Consider the following 20692-nt stretch of genomic DNA (forward strand, 5'->3'; position numbering starts at 1 on the left):
TGCTGAACTCTGTGTGTTGGATTAAGTGACAATGACGTTGTTACGTGTACTGTAGGTGACACAGACAGACATGTGAATGAAAATATGTCCCTTCCCTCTGTATCTTAAAAATACAAACTGTATTTCTAACTATTTGTAATCAGAACATAACAATGTACAGTCTTCATATATAAGACACATCATGAGCTCAAGACAGCAGTTTGCAGACGAATATCTATGAACTATGTTTTAGGCTTTTTAGGCTGCACTTCATAACAAAATGTGCCAGTCATTCTCAGGCAGGTGTATGAGAGTGAATATGCCGAAAAACGAGTGATCATCTGGCCTTAAAAAATATATTTAAAAATTTGTACTGGCAAAAGAAATAAATAAAAACATGTTGCGTTAGACTGTGTAAGATCAGATCTAAACATGAAGTATTGGAGATGTGAACAAGAACAGCACAGTCATCAGAAGTGAACTCTGTTGTTGCACTGTAGACAGTAGACTGTGATGTCAGCAAAATCAAGATGTGAAGAAATTACTCTTTAACGACGGACAAACATGATTACGGCATTGAAACATTTTCTTGTACAGACAGTTGTGAACCGTTCATTGAGCGAGAAGAAAAACACACAGCCTCCCCCATTCCTGCCGCCGCCCCTCCCCACTCTTATCATTTTCGTAAAGTCTGTTATGTCATTTTTATTATCTATAATTGCTGGTTTCACACGTTCAGGCTAAGTGTAGCGCTCGACCCTCAAAAGTGAATCAAGACATGCAATGAAAACCGCAGTGAAGGGTTGTTTTTCATTAATAGGAAAACATCAGTCCATGTTAATGTGTAAGTCAAAGGAAAGCACCGCTCAACTGCCAGGAAAAACACTTAGCAGAGGATGGTTTCGATCCATCGACCTCTGGGTTATGGGCCCAGCACGCTTCCGCTGCGCCACTCTGCTGGCGAGCAAATGCATAGATTCAAACATATAAATACCTGAGCACAAGTGGTGTATCCCTAGGTCTACTGTGGAAATGAGCCAGGTATATATATTCTGTAGCGTAAATTTACAAATGTCCCCTAACGCATCGCAAGCCGAGCAGGCTGCTGGAGCTATCTCCAGAGAGAGAGGGAGAGAGAGAGAGAGAGCGAGAGAGAGTGTGAGAGAGTGTGAGTGTGAGTGTGTGTGTGTTACAGAGGCTCATTTAAGGTTAACGTGAGGTTTGAGAGTGCAAAAACATGTTTCTAATGTTTGCTTTCAAAGAGGTGAAACTGAGCGGTGCTGGCAGGGAGGTCAGGGAGAGAAAACTACTAAACTGGCTGTTGAGAGGGAACATGTGCTCAGGGTGTTTTCTTTCCAATTATTGTGGTGAGTTAGCTAATGTAAACGTTACTTAAAGTTGGCTGGTTAACATTGATATTACGTTGCAATAGAGTTGAATTGCGTGTTATTGTATTTTCAGTCAGGATGTAACATTGGTTGTGGTGTGTAGTAAGTTAAGCCTCACGTTACATGCGGTTGTTGTAATGAACTGTTTGGCTCATCTCTGTCGGTTTAGCTAGCCGGACTAAGCTAAGTGACATGCAACATGTAATGTTGATCGAGCTCTAGTAGCTAAAGGACATGAAGAAGTGTGTGTGTGTGTGTGTGTGTGTGTGTGTGTGTGTGTGTGTTTGAACTGTGCTTCAAGCTAATAGGTGTGTGCTAAGAAAATGTAAAAAAAGAGACAACACATTTCAGAATTGTTTGATATAGTTATTGTAAACTCAGACTACATGATAACTGTTCTGCACACTTGTTTTTTAGGGAGCATTCTCTCTGTTGACATTGTGGAGCTGCTTTGCCATCTGGATAGCTGCTTGTGGCCTCATCTTGTCTCAAACGCTGACATCTGACAAGAGGGTGGTAGGAGCCCAATCAAAGGCATACAAAAGGAAGTCCAAGGTGATGTATCTTGGGGTTTTCACAAAGGCGTGACTAAGCAATGAAAACACGAATGCCTGTTGATCGACCTATAAACACATTTGTCTTTACAAAAGCATATTGTTTGTCCCGCTCAGTTAACCGGTATCTGTCTGTCCAATGATTAAGCCCTCTTATTCACTCTGGTGCGATCATAATTATACAGGAACAACCCTGACTGAGCTGAAATGGCTGACTAATCTAATCACACTCAGATAAGACATAAAACGCACATGTCGAAGACTGTCTGATTTAAAGTGAGCATTGTATTTTCTACACTTTTGTCTGCATTCATCTGACCTCTCATTTGTTTAGTTTCCTGAATGTATTTATAGCATGCTGTGTTCCTGTAAGGTCAATTCACACAATACATAAACAATCTATGACAATCATTACAAAAACAGTGACCTCACTCTGTAAATATTCAAACATGCGGCTCATCTCTAATTTCTGCCACTTTTGTTACCACCCCGACAGTACAGCTGCACGTTAGAACTTTGCCCTCTCCCTCGACAACAATATCAAATATCTAAATTTCCCTTCAAGGTCTCAAGGAACAGCAGAGGAGCCACGACATAACTGTCTCACCCCCAGACAACTGAGGGAGGAGACAAAGAGGAAATTATATATCTACCTACTGTGTCAGAGAATCCTCACCGTCGTGGATTTCAGCGAAACAAAATCTTATCGTCATCTGTTGGCTGCAACAAAAAGCAATCACGACTTGTCGTTTGGTTCCACTTCTATCTGGTGGAAAACTCTACACCAGATTCAATTTGAAGCCCGGGGACCACTTCACACAGAGAGGATTAATTCTTCATGAAGAGCGATGTGCCGTCTTGTGATTGAAGGAACTTTTTTTTTAAATTTAGATGGAAGATTTTCATTCCAACCTTGAGCAGCAATAGACTTTGACTTGGATCTGTTTCCTCTGAACTGGAAAAACGGATAAAAGACATCAGCATAGAAGACTCAACAGTACATCACTCCTCTGTAAACCGACACTGAACTTGGTTCATCTCAGGGCTGCAGAAGGTTCTGGGCTTTTTTGTAAAAGACATCTTTTCAATATAATAAAAAGATTTTTCTAATACAGCCAGAACACAAGGTAATTATTATCCAATGTTTCAGTTTAGTCCCAGAGGTATCGTGATCAAGACTTGAATGAACATGAAACTAACAGCTGTTGATGTGCAAAAACAATAATTAGATTAAGATCTTATAGATGTAGTAATATGTTGTACTTCTTTAAGATTTATTTTTAGGTCTTTTCTAAAAATGGAAATGATTTTAAAATGGAAACATTGTTGAAATTACAACGGCAGCATTTGGGCAATAATGTTTGAAAAATACAAGGAATAGATTTTCTGCCAAAATACATACTTGTAAGAAGAGAAGTTAGCTTCCTGTTGATGTTGCAGCCTGTTGAAGCCATGGCCGAGAGGAGACGGATGGGCTACAGCGTGCACAGGGAGATCCTGGACGAAGAAGCAGTGGATGAGTTGGCAAAAAAGTCAGACTCGAAGCCATCTCTGTCTGAGAAGGTCAAAAAGTCAATGAGGTAAAGTTCCCCACGTCTGATCTACGGTGCATCTCAACTGATTTTTTCTCTACATAATCAGACATTTCCTGTCTTGTTTATTCAGGCACAAAGCAGACAGCAATTACTCTCTGAATAAATTAGTCGTCGTACTCCAGAGTTCTTCAATAAACTTACTGTGGTCTACTTGAATATTTTAGTTCAAGTTAGAACATCTGGCTCACGATTACACAAACTAAATCAAAAGAACAATTTCCGCTCAGTTTTTCATACGACAATAACTCCTGCTTTATCTACTTATTATCTTCTTAGAACAGCCGCACAGGCGTGTGCGTGTCAAAACGTTTGGCCAAAGTACATAAAGTCAACAAATGTATGTAATATATAGAGAGATAAAACAGAGCTACACAAACGCCTGAGAAAAAAATCAGCAAGTCACGTCGATCCAAATGTAAGAATACTGTTTAGTGAGTCCCCTAATGATCACATGACAGGACCTTCTCTTTCTCTTGTCTGTCTCTCTGACACACAAACTCAGGTGCTCTGGTCCCAGGTTGAAGAGCTGCCTGCTGGGTAGTGTTCCTGTCGTGTCATGGCTGCCTCGTTACTCCATCAGAGAAAACGCCCTGGGTGACCTGATTTCTGGAATCAGTGTGGGGATCATGCACCTTCCGCAGGGTGAGGATGGAGGTTCAGAAGATCAGTTCAGGCCATCAGATCGTGTATCGACAACTGAATGGATGATTGACGGTTGTTTTTTACCCACGGCAATATCAAAAACGATTTTAACCGACCACCATCAGAGCTAAGATGTCATCAGAATGTTGTTATGAGTGCATATAGAGATGTTTCTGGTGGAGCGGTATGTTCGCCCGCTGAGCCCCGTTAATCAGCACGAGTGACTTTCTAAATCCTTAATTACAAACCAGTTTGCCGTCTCTTTTCTGTTGAACTGACACCCTTCATCTCTGTTCTCCACGTGTCAGCTCAACAAAACTTTGTTCTGCGCTCCATGAGAGGAGTTCATGTTATGGATATGATTGTGATTTTAAAGATAAGGTAGTAACATCAACACACAGACTTTAAAAAGGGAGCCGCTGTTTAAATAGAGGAGACATTGCTATTAAATAGATATTTCTTTTTAATGTTAAAATATTTGAAATATAATGTTCACAATGTTTATTCATGTAACTTTAATTGTAGAAGTTATATAAAGTAAGAGATGTTGTTATAATATGTTTATTTTAAATGGTAATCTGCAGGTTTTGCATTACTCAATATCTTCCCTGCTTTTAGCTGTTTTCTAATTGTTACTGTATTGTTGGAAATCATATCCTCTGCTATCACTACAGGTATGGCCTATGCCCTGCTAGCCTCTGTTCCTGCAGTTTTTGGACTTTACTCCTCCTTCTATCCCGTCCTCCTCTACTTCATCTTTGGCACTTCCAAGCACATCTCAATCGGTTTGTACTTCAACACTTGCTGTGTCTGCACACGAGTCATTTTGAGAAGGGGGGATTAATCCACCATAAAGTTGTGTGGATAGTATGAAAACGTGATATAGCAGGATTACTAACATACTGAGAGATTTTTCTTTCATTGCCTCTAATCGACCAGGTTTAGGTTTTAAGACATTCAGTCAATAATCTTTTTAGCTGAAGCCCTTCAATTGATTGATTGACTATAAGTCATGAGAAAACTTTTGACATGTTTGTTTTTAAAGCACTTGAAAAACAGTTCTCATAACTTTAAGTATTTAGCTATAATTGTTAATGTGCATGAGTAAATCAGAGCTAAAAACCTGACGACTTCAATCAGATTCTGAATCTAACAGCGATGTGAACTGGTTCTGGAAGTGCTTTACCCATTCTGCAGTCCCAAAAACGTTCATATACGTTCATGCCATGGCCACCAGTTTTAATTATTTCAACATTTTATCCTGAGACATCATGTTTTGTTGTTTTGCGTGGAAAACCTGTCTGAATACGACAATATTCCTGAGCCTCTGCCACCAATGCCATTGAGAAGAAGCCAGTTAAAGGGATCAGAGCGGCAGCAAATTCAAAACAATTTGAAGTTGAATTTGTGAACAAAACAGCGCCAAACTTATATTCATCTTCTTCAAATTCATCAATTTTCACAAAAGTAAACAGATTTAACATTTCAACATCTCAATCTTTAGCTTCCACACACTGTTACCGCCGCATGTAACAGCATTTTTAAACTTCCTTATTGGAGGTGTCTTTGTTGAAATGTACCTTGAGAATAATTAACTTCCTCCCCAAAGTTTTTATGAACACAGGCTTTTACCTTTCGGTTTTTATGAAAGAAGCAAATATTTTCCAACACGGTTGTCAATCTTTTGTACTGATGGTTAATCTGGAAGATGCCGATCCAAGCCATAGAAGTGCTCCAACTGTGAGTAATGCAACATTTTCTAAAGGAAAATGAAAGCGATGTTTACTTCTGGAACCAGAAACCTCCCGAAAAAGCTCATCCAACTTTACTACTGCCTTTTTTTATTGCTCATTTTTGCTTGGTAGGTGTAAATACATTACCTGCCAACAGATGTCAAACCAGTGAAATAGTGAAGAGCAAAATAACCCAAATGGTTACAAATGTTACCACTTTGGGCTTTAGTACTAAGGTGGCGTTGAGAAAGATGTCTCTCAAAATATCCAATATGATGTTTAATGTCCAACACAAATATGTGTTGATGTCTCCGTCTCCCTTCTTTAGGAACATTTGCCGTGTTGAGTGTGATGGTCGGAGGGGTGACAGAGCGATTAGCTCCAGACTCCGACTTTATAACATGGGACAATGTGACCAACGCCAGTGTAGTCGACATCATCCTCCGGGATGCAGAGAGGGTCAGAGTGGCTGCAGCCGTCACCTTCTTGTCTGGATTATTTCAGGTGAATTAGAGTTACTGGAAGTCAAATATTTGGGAGTAATCCTCCCATTGGGTATGGGACAGAATGCTGTCATCACTGTCAGTAGGCACATGCTGCTAGCAAGAAATAATCCCCTGTAAAATTGTAATTTATTCGTTATGATGGCTTAGGCAGGTGTATTTCTTTGTGTATCTGTAAAGCTACACACTGGATAACCTGGATATTATTAGCTATGACAGCATGGCTGCTGTGTCCCTGTTTGTTCCCCCCTCTTGTTAATGTGAAGCTTCATGTGTTTTTCCACATGTATGCAGATTCTGCTCGGTCTAGTCCAGTTTGGTTTCATTGTGACCTACCTGTCTGAGCCGCTGGTCCGAGGTTACACCACAGGCGCTGCCATCCACGTCATCGTGTCCCAGCTCAAATACACCTTTGGCATCAGCCCTGTGAGACACAGTGGACCCTTGTCATTGATATACGTGAGGACAAACCCAGTCGTCAACACCTGCTGGCTTCTACATGTTTTGTTTTATTATTTTAAAGAGTAATGCTGAAAGTCATAATTATTTCCAAAGCATATGATAATTTTGGACAGTCTTGAGTGATTTCTACAAGTCAGAGAATTAAACCTCATCCAGCATAGTTTGCTACAAAATGTATAATATAGATCTGTATCCTTCTTCTAAGCATGTCTTTATCTCCGCACAACATAACAGCCATGACTGAGACGTTTGCTTCGGCCCACTGACAGTCTTCTCCGTGATGGACAAGAATCTGACATGAGCATTGTCTATTCTTGAATAAAATGTTGTGCTACTTCTCTCACTCATGCTTCCTCCTACAAGCATTTAAGCAACAATGATATTATTTCTTTCATTGCAGACTGTGTTGGAGATATGCTATCTCCTTCCAAAGACAAACATTGGTACTCTTGTGGTCAGTATCGTCGCTATAATCGGCCTCATCCTCGTTAAGGAGCTCAACTCATACTTGAGTAAAAAACTACCTGTTCCTATACCCGTGGAGCTGCTTGGTGTGAGTATACAGTGGTATATGGGCTTGTAATATACTCTATGGAAGGTTAGTTCCTAAGACACACACACCATAACACTTAAACCCACTAATACATCTCTTATTATCTGTGTCTCCAGATTGTAATTGCTACAGTCATCTCCTGGCAAGTTAACTTGGCGGGGAGATATGGAGTGGATGTGGTGGGACTGATTCCCTCGGGGTGAGAAACACACACACACACCAATCATACAGGAATCTGCGTTTACACATGTGAAAAGTGAAAGTGTTTGTAATGGCCGATGTATTCCACTTTGTCCATGTCTACCAGCCTCCAGCCGCCCGTTCTCCCAACTGCCTCTCTGTTTGGTCAGGTGATCGGGGATGCCTTCGCTATAGCGGTGGTTGGCTACGGCATCACCATCTCACTGGGACGAATCTTTGCCTTAAAATATGGATACAAGGTGGACAGCAACCAGGTGGGGGGGGTGATGGAGGGAATCCAGGATGAACTTCTCTTTTAAAGTTGATATAAATAAATATATATACAATAGTCTGAGTTTCCTTGTTTCAGGAGCTGATCGCGCTGGGTCTGAGTAACTCCGTCGGAGGAATCTTCCAGTGTTTCGCCATCAGCTGCTCCATGTCTCGCACCATGGTTCAGGAGAGCACAGGCGGGAAGACTCAGGTTGGTATGAGTGGACATTATCCTGCTGAACTGGCCTTGAGTGATACATCGTTAGGGTGCCTTTATCTCTGTGCAGAGAGCATTTAGTATGATTTTAGAAATCAGTGAGCAAAGAAGGTTTAGTTTGAGACTACTACATTTTACAAAATGAACGGGGTAGTTGGATTTTAAAGGGTCATTTCACAAAGTAAGTCCTATATTTTCACACTTACCCTTCCTAGTATCGATACAGAAAAAACCCAAATCAAAATGATCTACATGGCTAAACCACTTATTTATACTTTATACTTCTGTACTTAACTGTTTTTCTTATTTAGTTTACATGATATTTGTTGCTTCTCCTGAGATTATTCCAAATAGCTGAACACCATTTCAGCAATATTTAGAAAAATGCTTATTGGTTTTCATGCCTTGTTTTAACTTAACCAGGCCGTTTCATGAGATAGTTATTCAGATCAGTATTTTCATCCCAACGCTTCACTCAGCCCATAGCGACTAAACTTGGGCCATCTCAAAGGTTAAACGATGTGGAAAAAACGGTCATAATTAACGTCACTCTGAAGTGGCGTCATTAAAAAACACTTAGGCAATCGATTTTCGCTCACATCGTTGAAGTCCACCTACACAAACACAGATTGGCTGAGAGGCTAAACTGATTTAGTCTGACAACACCATCAGTCAGCTAAGGCCCATTACAGAGGAGAGGAGAGGGGAGGGGAGGCTTTAACTGACGGTGCCTTGACTCCTCTCATAATCATGTACCAATTCTCTTTAATAATCACTTCATCATTCATCTTTTCCTCTTCTTTTTCTTTCACTCTCTTGCTCTGATCTCTCTCTCTCTCTCTCTCTCTCCTGATTTCCATTCATCATGCCTCTATCTTCTCTCTCTCTCTCTCTTCACTGCAGGTTGCTGGCGCTCTATCAGCAATAGTTATCCTTTTCATCACGCTCTGGATTGGAACTCTCTTTGAAGATTCGCCGAAGGTATTGTGTGTGTGGGTGTTTGAATGCCTTCACATCTGTGCACAAGCACGAGCATACACATGTGTCCAAGTCTCAGAGTGAATGTTTTTGCTAAATTGTGAACCACCCTTCCCAAAATATAGACAACAGCTGAGATTGTGTTGCTGTAAGGCCAACACCAGATACTACTTCAGCTTCGTACTAAAGCATCTGGCTACTTTTTTTTTTAAACAAATGATTAAAACATTGAAAGCAATGATTAAATCAGAGGCTGTAAAGCAAAGTAATGATATGAATTCAGGTCTGCCCACTCTTAGTCATTTGTTTGCAGCCTATTTAACTAGAGCACATAACACTTCCACATCCTGCATGAGAGGTTTATCTCAAGCAAACTAACTCATCTTCATGTTTTAGGCCTCAAAACTGGAGCTCTCCATATAAACTATATTATACTTGACTCACTTTGCAGGCAGTGCTGGCCGCCATCATCTTTGTCAACCTCAATGGCATGATGAAGCAATTCATGGATATCCCTGTACTGTGGAGGAGCAACAAAATAGACATGGTGAGTGTACTAACAACTATAGGTAAGGAAATGGTTAATGTTTTGGAAACAGGATGTACTACACTGACATATCCATACATTTTTCGATACAGATTAAATATTATTTTAAATCCCAGATCTTCACAAGCTATTTGTGACCTAAAGATAAACAGATAAACAGTGAATTCTTCATGAAAACTTCTCCAGCACAAGAAACTCCTAAAACTGATGATCATTTCCTGTCAGCCTATTTGGGATTCAATAATGTTAGCATGATAGCTAAATATTAGCATGTTACACTAGCATGTGATGTGACTCTACTCTAGCCTAACTGTGTGCATGTAAACTGCTAAAAAGCTAAACTTTGCATGTTTAGCATTAGCATGTTAACACTTACATAACTCACTATACTAAAGCTGCTGGTTCAATTTTGAACTGAAATTTTCATTTAATGACTGAAAAGCAACACAGCTACCTCTTAAGGGTGCCCAAAAGTGACACAATAAATGAAAGAAAATAAATAAGCACGACAGATTAAAATGACCAAATTACTATCTTTGTCATTAAGGTAAAATATCATTCTGAACAAGTCAACAGGCTATTGCTATGTTAACATGCTACTGCTAACATGCTTAAACTTTACATGTTGAATGTTAACACAAACTAATTAAAAAGGCGCTATACACTGTTTGTTTGGTTTGTCATGTTTCACTTGTGCAGAAATATGTAACACGATAAAAATAGCAAATTTAGGCTAGCGTGAGAACAAAGCTAGCAACAGGGATAGACCTTCAAACCCACGGAAAAAATGCGTGAACACAAAATGGGATGTTTTCCCATTCTGCCGACCGTGTGAATGCAGTATAAATCCATATAGCTGATGAAATAAACCTGAGGCTGACTCGTATGCTTAAACTAATTAGGCCACTTCGAGGATTTAAGTGACTGCCTTCCCTGCGGTGCCACCATCAAGTCAAACTTCACATTTCCAGCATCTAACAATAGCAGAGTTGCAACACTTTTTCCCCTGCTTCATTTAATGGTCCCTAGACTTATTGTCTTGCTTTACCACCCGTTGTCAATCACCATCACTCTCTTTCTCTATCTCCAGGTGATCTGGGTGGTCACCTTCATCCTCACCTTGCTATTAAACCCTGACCTGGGACTGGCTGCTGCCATCGGTTTCTCCATGCTCACCGTCATCTTCAGGACACAGCTGTAGGAATACAGTGCCACACACCCCCTCAATTATACACTAATATACACACACAGTGTGAAAATTAAACCATCAATCACCACACCAAACAATGAATTCAGTCCTTCTCTTGCAGACCATATCCAAACACAAAGTATGACAAATTGTTCATACCGTTCTTTGTTTTGTGTGTATTCCAGACCTAAATACTCCATATTAGGGCAGGTCCCAGACACTGACATTTACAGGCCACTGGAGGACTACGAACAGGTATGGCACATTCAATTTAAATAACTTTTAAATCGGGTACTGATCTAGAGATGAATGGAATAATAAATATAAACTATTGGATGGTTTGCTCTACATTTGGTACACCCATTCATGTCCCTCTCAAGATGAACTGTAATAACTTTGTGAACGTAACACGCTACACTAAGATGGTGAGCGCATTAAACATAATACCTGCTAAACATCAGTATGTTAGCACTGACATCGTGACCATGCCAGCATGCTGATGTTAGCATTTAGCTCAAAGCCTGTTTAATTGATGAACTCACAAACTGAGCGATTGGTTTCAGCTGAAGCAGGTGCCAGGGATTCTGATCTTCCGTTCCTCTGCCACCCTCTACTTCGCCAATGCTGAGATGTACCAAGAAGCACTCGGAGAGAAGGTGAGGACAAACACACACCCTTAACCTACCTTTAACCTTATCCGGCCCCTAAAACCAGGTCTTAATCCTTAACAGCTCTTTAAAGAAGTGCAGACTGATGAAATGTCCTCACACTAAAGGTCTAAAAGTAAAATGAGTCCTCACAAAGATCAGAAAACAAACACAAGAATATTAATGCACATTGATATATTAATGTGGACCCCCAAGAAACAGTATCAGACATACAAACACCATAATGGAAACACAAGCCCCAATTTATATGAACATACAGATAAACACACCACAGCTACACACACACACACACACATAAAGAGAAAAAGAAACAACCACCTCCAGCAACAATCCTTTTTGTCACAATTTACGTGCAATTAACTCCTCTCTTGCAAACATTATTTCTGACACACTAATAACTGACCCGCCATTTCACCAATTCACACATCACGACCGTGACAGTCATTGTTCGAAATGTCATCCCTCCATTTTCTCCTCTCCTTTCTTCCGCTAAACTTTTGTTTGAACACCCCCCCCCCCCCCCCCCCCCCCCCCCCAGTCCCTCCTCCTCCTCCTCTGTCACGTCTCTTTGGGGGAAATGGGAAGACGGATTGAGGGAAGGTATGAAAAAAGATGACAAAAGATGGAGGGAGGGTGAGAGGCAGAGCTTGAATAAGGGAGGGAGATAATGGAGCGGCTCATTCATTGAAATGTCAGCATGTCAAAGCCATGGGTCGCTCTTTTCTTGCTTATCTTTGACGCACAAGTGATCTTTCATAGAGCTGTTGTTGACTGGCAGAGGCTGCGTGTCTGTTTACAAGGTGAGAAATTGCCACCAGATGAATTATGGTAATTTTCCATCTGGATGATAAGAGCTTTTACTCGACCAGTCGCTGTGGCGTGCAGACAACTCAAATTTGGGGATCACTTTCCAAGAAATAGTGCAAGTTGCTGGGGAAATATGGGATCACTTACTGGCTGTCCTCACCGGTAGCGATTAAGCTGATGGGTTGCACTTGTGTAAGGGGAGACTAATGCTGTAATTGCACGAACCAGTAATGTCACGCAGCAAGAAAGGTTTTTAGAAGTAACTCGTATATATTGTTTTTGCATGAGTTATCGTTCCTATCATCCTATTATATTGTCTTGATGAGTTCAAATGTCCTACAAACTCCTAGGCTGTGTTTTAGAGATGCTAATAGCTATCAATTTTGTTTTGGAGAAGTAGGAAGGCACGAATGGCTGTTATCGAATTCTGATCCACTTTGCGATTGCCAGGGAGACATTGTATTCATGGCATGAAAATCACAAAAACACTGCCGTCCAGAGCAGAAGACTTAGACTCTCAAAGATTTAAATTTCTTGATAAACTTCTTTTTCTAGCAAGAAAATGCATAATATCTAATTGGATTCAAGAAAAACTCCCATCGGTAACACAATGGTATAAAGACATATTCAGAGTACTACACATGGAAAGACTTAGCGCCAAAATAAAAGGAAATGAAAACTGCTTCATAAATGTATGGAAGCCAGTGATAAATCACTTACCCAATGATCTAAGTGACTTAATTCAACGACTGGAAAGCTCCAGAGGTCCTTCTACATTTCAATTCTTGAATGATTTGCATGTAAACAATGGAACGGTGTGTACATGTGCATTAACTGTATCTTTAACGCACCCCTCTTATTTTATTTATTCTATTGTATTTCACTTGGTATTTTTTAAATTTATTTACTCACAGGTATGCCCATCTGTTAACTATATTAGCAAGCGCAACCCTGTAACACAGTGATGCTGATGCTGAGTGATGCCCTTGGTATTTCCCAATGTGGAAACAGGTTTTCTCTTGTCGTACAGGATATAGGTAAACAGCTCAAATTGCTCCCGTAGCTGTGCCTACGGTGTAATAGCATCTGAATTGTAAGTCGCTTTGGATAAAAGCGTCTGCTAAATGACTGTAATGTAATGTAATGTAGGTCCACAATTGTTCAAGTCTGTCTTAAAACAATACCCAGCTTCCCAAATGTACACTGAAACAGGTTTTACTTACTGTACTCCAGTTCACACATTAATAGAACCCTTGTGAAGAGTGTTCAATGCAGGCGATTGGGGACAAACTCCACAGCCCTCTCTTCATTAAGATTACAGTTGATATGAGGCTTCAGCTGTGGGAGTAAGACAAATCTAGTGGAAGTGTGTATCTTAAGTCACATCAAGATTATTTAAAGACAGACTTGAAAAATTGTGAACTTAAATTCACATTGACTGATTTTACTCTGGCAGCTAACACGATATGCAGCTGTGCTATTGACTGAATTGTTCTTGGCCTGTTGTGCATACAGTGCAGTATTTTTGTTAGAGCTATACATCGTTGTGATTGCATTTTTGTGGATGGGTCACAGTGTGGATTACATGCCAATTTAACCCAAAATATACAGAATAAGCCTGACCAAGTTTCCATGCCTAACAGCATTGTAAAAATGCCAATTTGTATTATTTGGTCTAAATTAGGATTTCAAACTATTAGAAATATTAATTATCAGCATTTAAGTTAAAAAACAAACAGATTTGGGGCCGACAATTTTGTTTCATGCTTTAGGAAAACTTAGAGTCTGAAAAGGTTTGATTCACTCGTGTTCTTTAGTTGTGGAACGCAGGAACACAAACTTTAATAGTTCATTTCATGTTAACTTTATAAAAACACCCTCAAGCGAAAGAACCAAGCTTCCTGAGCAAGTAAGACTTTGTGTCTCATACAGACAAGCAAGACCTTCTACGCTGGTTTATGTTTTTTGTTTTTGTTTTGAGGAATTAGATCACTTGGACTGACTGAACTGGCTTAACTATTAAAGATAAACATTTGTGTTCCTGTAATGAGCTTTACCTCCCAATATTACTCATAGCATGATAACATTTGACATGTAATCCTCTTGCGGTAGGTCGGTTCACATTGTTTTTAATACACTTCGATACATATATTCTACTCATGTGTTCTAAAGAACTTGTGAAGTATAAATTTGGAATAGTGTTTTCTGCTTAAGATAAAATAGAGTCATAAAAGAATAGAAGAAGTAATGTCAAGTGCATTGCAGTCAAAGTGGATTCCTCAGGAGGAAGAAAGATTTGACGTGAGCTTCACTATTACCATCTGTGATTGTCTTTTTGTTTCTTTCAGTCTGGCATTGACATTACCAAACTCCTGTCAGCAAAGAAGAAACTAGAGGCCAAAAGGAAGAGCCACGAGAAGAAAAATGCCAAGGAAGCTGCCAAGAGGAACGCAGTGGACATGGTGAGGACGACCAGAGACATAGTCACTGTAAATGATGCAAAAGGAGTTTTCTTTGAAAACGTACAGACCACCAGCAGAGCTTGATTTGAATCGTCTTTTTATTCAAAAGTATTTTTGTTAGTCAAACAGAAATATAAGAAAATAAATATTCAAACATTTCTGACCCTAAACCGTGACGTTCATTCCTGGTAGTGCGATTACCTTTGATTGCAGTTTATCATCTAAACGCGTAACATTTTAATGTCATGTCTCCTCCTGTACAGGAGGGGGGGCCAGAGAAGGAAGAGCAGAGGGAGATTGCCATCATTGAGATGGACGCTGAGCCCGACCCCTCACTCCCCAGAGCCATCATCCTCGACCTCAGCCCAGTCAACTTCCTGGATACTGTGGGAGTGAAGGCGCTACGCAGCGTACGTATATGACATCACATTTACACCTGTACATACACATGTACAAAGAGAGGAGGGGACACATTCAATCAAAGTCAAAGTAACTTGCACACATTAGGAATTCTACCTCTTGTATATGTGCATTAGTACATGCAAGTTTGTTGTTCTACAAATCTAAATGTTGTGTATCTCAATATTTCGACAACATTAACAGGTTACGATAAAGAATTTCTACATTTTTGTCATCTAAATTTGATATAAATTGTTCTTTTAGAGGAAAAAGCTGGCAGACAGTTGATTAGCTATTAATGAAACCAATCCCCAGAATTAGATTTAAATAGATGGCTTTAGGAGAATAAGATTAAATACAAGATTATTGATTCTGATCCTTTTATTTTTGTTGTCTACATTTCTTCTTGTTTAACTTTGCCTTTCTCATCTCTTGGTGCAACAACTAGAGCTTTCCTCCATACATCTATCACTTTTGTTGTCATTTAGCTCCTCTGACATTCAATTTCTGTAAATTGAATTGTCGGACTAATGAAATGATCCCCGTCTGACCTTTGCTCGGTGCTTCTGTGTTCTGTTTCAGATCCAGAGGGACTATGGGGAAATTTGTATAGAGGTGGTTCTCGCTGGCTGCTTGAGTAAGTCCCTCTACATCACTAGAAAATAATTCAATAGATTTTTCTTTTTTTAATGAAATTAATAAGAAAAGTTGAAAATCTCTTGGAGACCAACGCCAGAGCGGCTATGCTACTGTTTACAGCTGTCTGTATGACTGGCGAGGTGTAGTTTGTACAGGAAGTGCTTAAAACATTCAATTTTGGTTGTTTCTGAGTGGCATTAAAACAATTTTAAATATAACTTGCCTTAAGCAGTAGGAAACGTTGAGATCTTCTGTGGTAGACTGACAGTTTGTCAGAAAAATAACAAAATGTTTTCCAGAAAACACTATTCCAGGTTTGCTATGTGTGGTATGATATGCAATATTGGGTCATGAGAAGAATATAGTGAGTCCTAAGGAAAGCTAACAGAGAAAATACTGATATCTGGCAGGGAGGGTCTTGTTTTTACTGTAATAAAGCTCCTTCTCTTTTTGGTTATTATTACATAGAAGCCCACACATTCATCTCACATCCACCGTGCTAAGAGGCGTCAAGTTTATTTCAGAGGATCAGCAGCTCTTATTAGGCTGTACTAAGTCGATAAGCAAAGGAAACTGCAAAGAATATGTACACAGCCGGGAATTATAACACGGTTTAATTAACACCAGGACTACCACTCGCCCTTCTCTCTCTCTCTTTCTAGCTGGTGTGGTGGACAACCTGCAGACTGGAGGTTTCTTTAGCGAAAAAGTGACAAAGTCCTGTCTCTTCTCCACCGTCCATGACGCTGTTCTGCACTGTCAGTCTGCCAGAACACACAGCCAACGTAAGGTGATGTACTGTGAGCATACACACATGCCCTCAAACAGACACGTCATCACACACCACGACACAGAGTACTGAAGTGTGCATTTGTACATTTGTACATTTGTACATTTGATGCGGTTAGTTTGGGTTTCACATTGCATAGCGTCACACCAGGGATATTTTTACTTGTCATTTTTGGTTTGGAACAAACTGAAAAGTTAGAGAGTCCAGACCAAACAAGGTAGGTGTGAAAGGACCCTTGAACTCAGTTATTTTTGTTTTTCTTACTGCTGTGCTCCTTGAAACTCATAGTTGACTTTAATTGTTAAAACCACTCTTAAAACTGCATTCATTAAATGTTTTCCTCTGTGGGCAGCGTAACAAGATGGACACACAACGCTGACGTGACATCATCTTACTCAGTTGATATGACGAATGTGTTAGCAAACAGTTGCCTTTATACATATTGGGTCTGTTGTTCATATAGAGGTGGAATGAATGCTGTTTGGTGCTGACAGGAAGCGTCCAGTTGTTTTTTTTTAGAGCTTTTTCAATGAAAACCGCTGCCTGCTGAAGAAAGGAGAGCAGTAAAACTGATGCAAAACAGTAAAGCAGGGGTCGGCAAGTAAGTTTGGCCTGTGGACAATTCTTTCCTCAGCCATTAGATGTTATGCCAGAACATAATCAATGACTAATTTAAGAAAATTAGAGATTAAAAAAATGTAACTGGAATTTGCGCTGCATTCAGGGACCCAATAGTAGTTATAATCTGGTGTCTTTATTCACACACTTGGGTGCAATAGTCCTCCTCTTCCCCTCTCTCTGTCTCTCTTATACACACACACACACACACACACACACACACACACACCAGTGCCGCGGTGCTCCTGGTCTCTGTAAGTGGCTCAGTCTTCAGTCCAAAAGTAATTTATTGAAAGAAGATAAATGTCATCATTTACGAAACAAAATATTCTGCTTCAATCTATTTGTTGGCGCTGAGCCTTTCAAAAACAACATTTGCACAGTTGTCAAAAAAAATGTCATAAAATATGACGACAAAAATTTGTATAGAATAGGTTTAAATTGAAGTTGTCTCTGCAACATACAGTATCTTAAGGGTCACACAATATTAGGCTATTTAATATGCTGTTAATGCATTTATTTATTTTATTGTCATTTGATCTACTATTACAGTAATATACAAATATTGATCAGAGCAGCTTAGAGTATTTATGTTCACAGTCGTGATCATTCGATTGTTTGAGGTGCTTAATGTAACAATGATTCAGCCAGGCTTCAATTCATCACGTTCATAAACATCACATTTCTAATTATTCCGCCTCATCACTGATAAGAACCTGGTAAAAAGGTCAACTTCACTCAGCAGCCTGGAGTGTGGGAATGTGTTCAGCTCTTAATATCTTAATGGGCAATGATTAAAATGTTCATTCTGGATTGGTTCATTGATCCTTACTCTGCAGCGTGACCTGGACTGCAAATTGATTGCACAGTGAGATGTTTGGGGGTCGGGTGGAAATGGAATTACAGTAAAGTACAAAATGATATTATATTTTGATGTGTTTTAATGCGTTTTGATACAAATCCCTCGTGATTTTTTTCCTAAACAGTTAGACACAAATACCTAAACAGCGTTTTTTTTTTCTTATATGCATCAGAAATACTGCAGATTCCAGCACACACCCTCAATCTCCTTAACACATGGGTGGGCGATGTGTGTGTATGTGTGTCTGTCTTAATCTCATTTATACACCTGTGCTTGCATGGATGTCTGCATATTGTTTTGCGCGTGTGGTTTTGCTTCTACCTGTTCTGTTTTAGTGTTTAGTTGGGTGCGTGACTTTATGTTTCTGCCTCCATAAGACAAATCTAACAGAGAACAAAGACGTGGCACTGATCCATGAAATACAGTTTACAGGAGCTACCGCTCTTCATGGAAGAGTTAGGGAGCACACACACACACACACACACACACAGTCACTGGCACACACACAAAGGGATACAAAAATACTGAGGATGTAAGCGAGTGGATGGTAAGATGAGCATGATGTTGGTTTAAGAGAGCTGTGCAAAAAACAAGAACACACAGTAACATGCATGCAAATTAATGAAGACTTGCATACGTGCACATGCATATGCAGCCCGAATGTATGAATGTATTTCACAAGGACATGGTTTGTACATGAGGTAAGCAAGCGGTTAGTTTGGAAATCCATCTGGCCCATAGTTTATCTCCAGCTCACTGAATTTCACAGAATCATTTCAGCATATCAGCAAGCAAGTAGAGCCTTACATTCGCCCCCGATGCCCATTCAGAACTACAATATATAACATTTAACATAATTGAGTGAATGCAAGAATCCACACGGTGCAAAGTGAAGACGTCCGATTGAAAATAGTTTCTGAGATTACGGCGTGCTGAGCCAAAGTTTGAGGCGGCGTGTTTACATTCCCGTTCTGTTCCTCCTCATTAACCGCCGCTGAGACTTTCACGCCGCTGGAGAGAGAAAGGAAAAATCTGGAACATGTTTTGAAAATCTTCCCTCCACTTGGTGTCTCCCTTCTTCTCACTGTTCTCTGTTTTGATCTCATTTTTTGTACTTCTGTTTCACAGGTGATCACAGCGACACATTTGTGAGTTCCGAGAACAGTGACGGAGGATATTATGAAGAAGTGCCAGACACTTTTCTGTATGAGGAGTGTATCCTGTGAGCTTCGGATTTCTGGGACTGCCTGTGTCACGATCGCAGACACTCAAACCTCCAGACACACGCTCTTTGTAGCACATACAATACAAGAAGACAAAATAAATAGGATGCATGTAAATGAGAACAGAGTACACACCCGGAGTCATACAATGATATGCCTCGCTGGAGGAGTGCACAGATCAAAGCCATGGAAAAATGACACAAACGCACGTGCAGTTAAAGCACATTAATACAGACTTGTATTTTTCTGCAATGTATTTTCAAAAAAATTGAAGTTATTAGATTGCCTTTAATCAGTAAAAAACACATAATCAATACTATGGTTGGTTTATTTATGAAAATCTAAAAATCTGCCAATGTGAATGTACTAAGAAAGGAAAATAAATATTATTTTACTGAGTCAAAAGTGTCTCATTGAATGGGAATGTTCATTTCCTCTCCAAACACAGACAGTGTTGATTTGAATATTCCAAATGAAGACATTTTGATTTGGTGACGCAACGACAGGAAATCTCAAAATACCTCTGAAAAGATCTGGACTGATGACACTGATGCCTCAAAAATAGATGCAGGGTGTTCTCCTTTCCTGTCTCGCTGGGACCGGCTGCTTCCTTCACACTCAGACTCCAGTCTACACCTTGTTTATCTACGGACTTGTTCAGGGAGTTTGTTTATATTGTACAAGGAGTTGTTCTGAGACATTTTCAAGTTCTTCTGCCAGATGTTGCAGATGCTCAGTAAAGTAGCTCAAGCACAGAGAATAGCAGTAAGGGCAATGGAAACCAACCCTAACCATTACCACCCCAGATGTTGTCATATTGTAGCGTATATACAATCATTTTTATCAGCTGTCTAGACCCTGAGTCACTCATGAAACTGCACATTTACAGATACAACTCACCATGTTTTGATCAGGAAGTTTAAAGTCATGCATGAAAAAGGGAACTAAAATCTAACTTTCATGTTCACTGTTTGCTTCATTTTTTTCTGTAAGCAGTGAAGAGATTATTTCCACCACATCAGTCCTCTGTCAACTAAACACAGGTTCGATGACTCATTGCTTATTGGAACAGGAACACTGTGAATCATATATAGTCGTAATAAAACATCCATTTCACAGTAATGGCTATTATTTTAAATGCCAGGGATTGACTTACTTAGTCCAAAAAGTGAGACAAAAAGAAAAAAATGATTAAACTTAAAGCTGCACTAATATGTTTATAATCATAACATATTGCATATCAAATGACAAACCCACAGAGAATTATAACCAGCTCTGCAGTTCCCCTCGGCTCTAAGGTGCATTTTAGAGTCTTTGGATCGTTAGCCTACTTTACTGTTTCAGTTCATTGCTCTGATCAGCCTCATTCACAGCTGTGATCGACTGTAGAAGCTCTGATGGACCAGAGCTCAACGGAGTTAAGAGAGTGAA

General features: G+C 39.8%; 1 protein-coding gene across 1 annotated transcript; it reads left to right on the top strand.

The window, feature by feature from the left end:
- Positions 1-1158: 1158 nt before the first annotated feature.
- slc26a6.2 (solute carrier family 26 member 6, tandem duplicate 2) lies at positions 1159-19659 on the top strand. Its single transcript, XM_076093485.1, has 22 exons — positions 1159-1346; positions 1785-2197; positions 2487-3048; positions 3362-3501; positions 4019-4158; positions 4833-4943; positions 6220-6395; positions 6689-6853; positions 7257-7409; positions 7526-7608; positions 7717-7864; positions 7960-8073; positions 8983-9060; positions 9509-9604; positions 10695-10801; positions 10979-11048; positions 11357-11449; positions 14617-14730; positions 14994-15140; positions 15712-15766; positions 16431-16553; positions 19167-19659. Exons 4-22 carry the CDS (start codon positions 3374-3376, stop codon positions 19262-19264), a joined length of 2199 nt encoding a protein of 732 aa, XP_075949600.1. The 5' UTR covers positions 1159-1346; positions 1785-2197; positions 2487-3048; positions 3362-3373; the 3' UTR covers positions 19265-19659.
- Positions 19660-20692: the final 1033 nt, after the last annotated feature.

Source organism: Anarhichas minor, unplaced genomic scaffold (assembly GCF_050575085.1).
Source record: "Anarhichas minor isolate MPS153535 unplaced genomic scaffold, ASM5057508v1 ptg000003l, whole genome shotgun sequence".
NCBI lineage: Eukaryota > Metazoa > Chordata > Actinopteri > Perciformes > Anarhichadidae > Anarhichas > Anarhichas minor.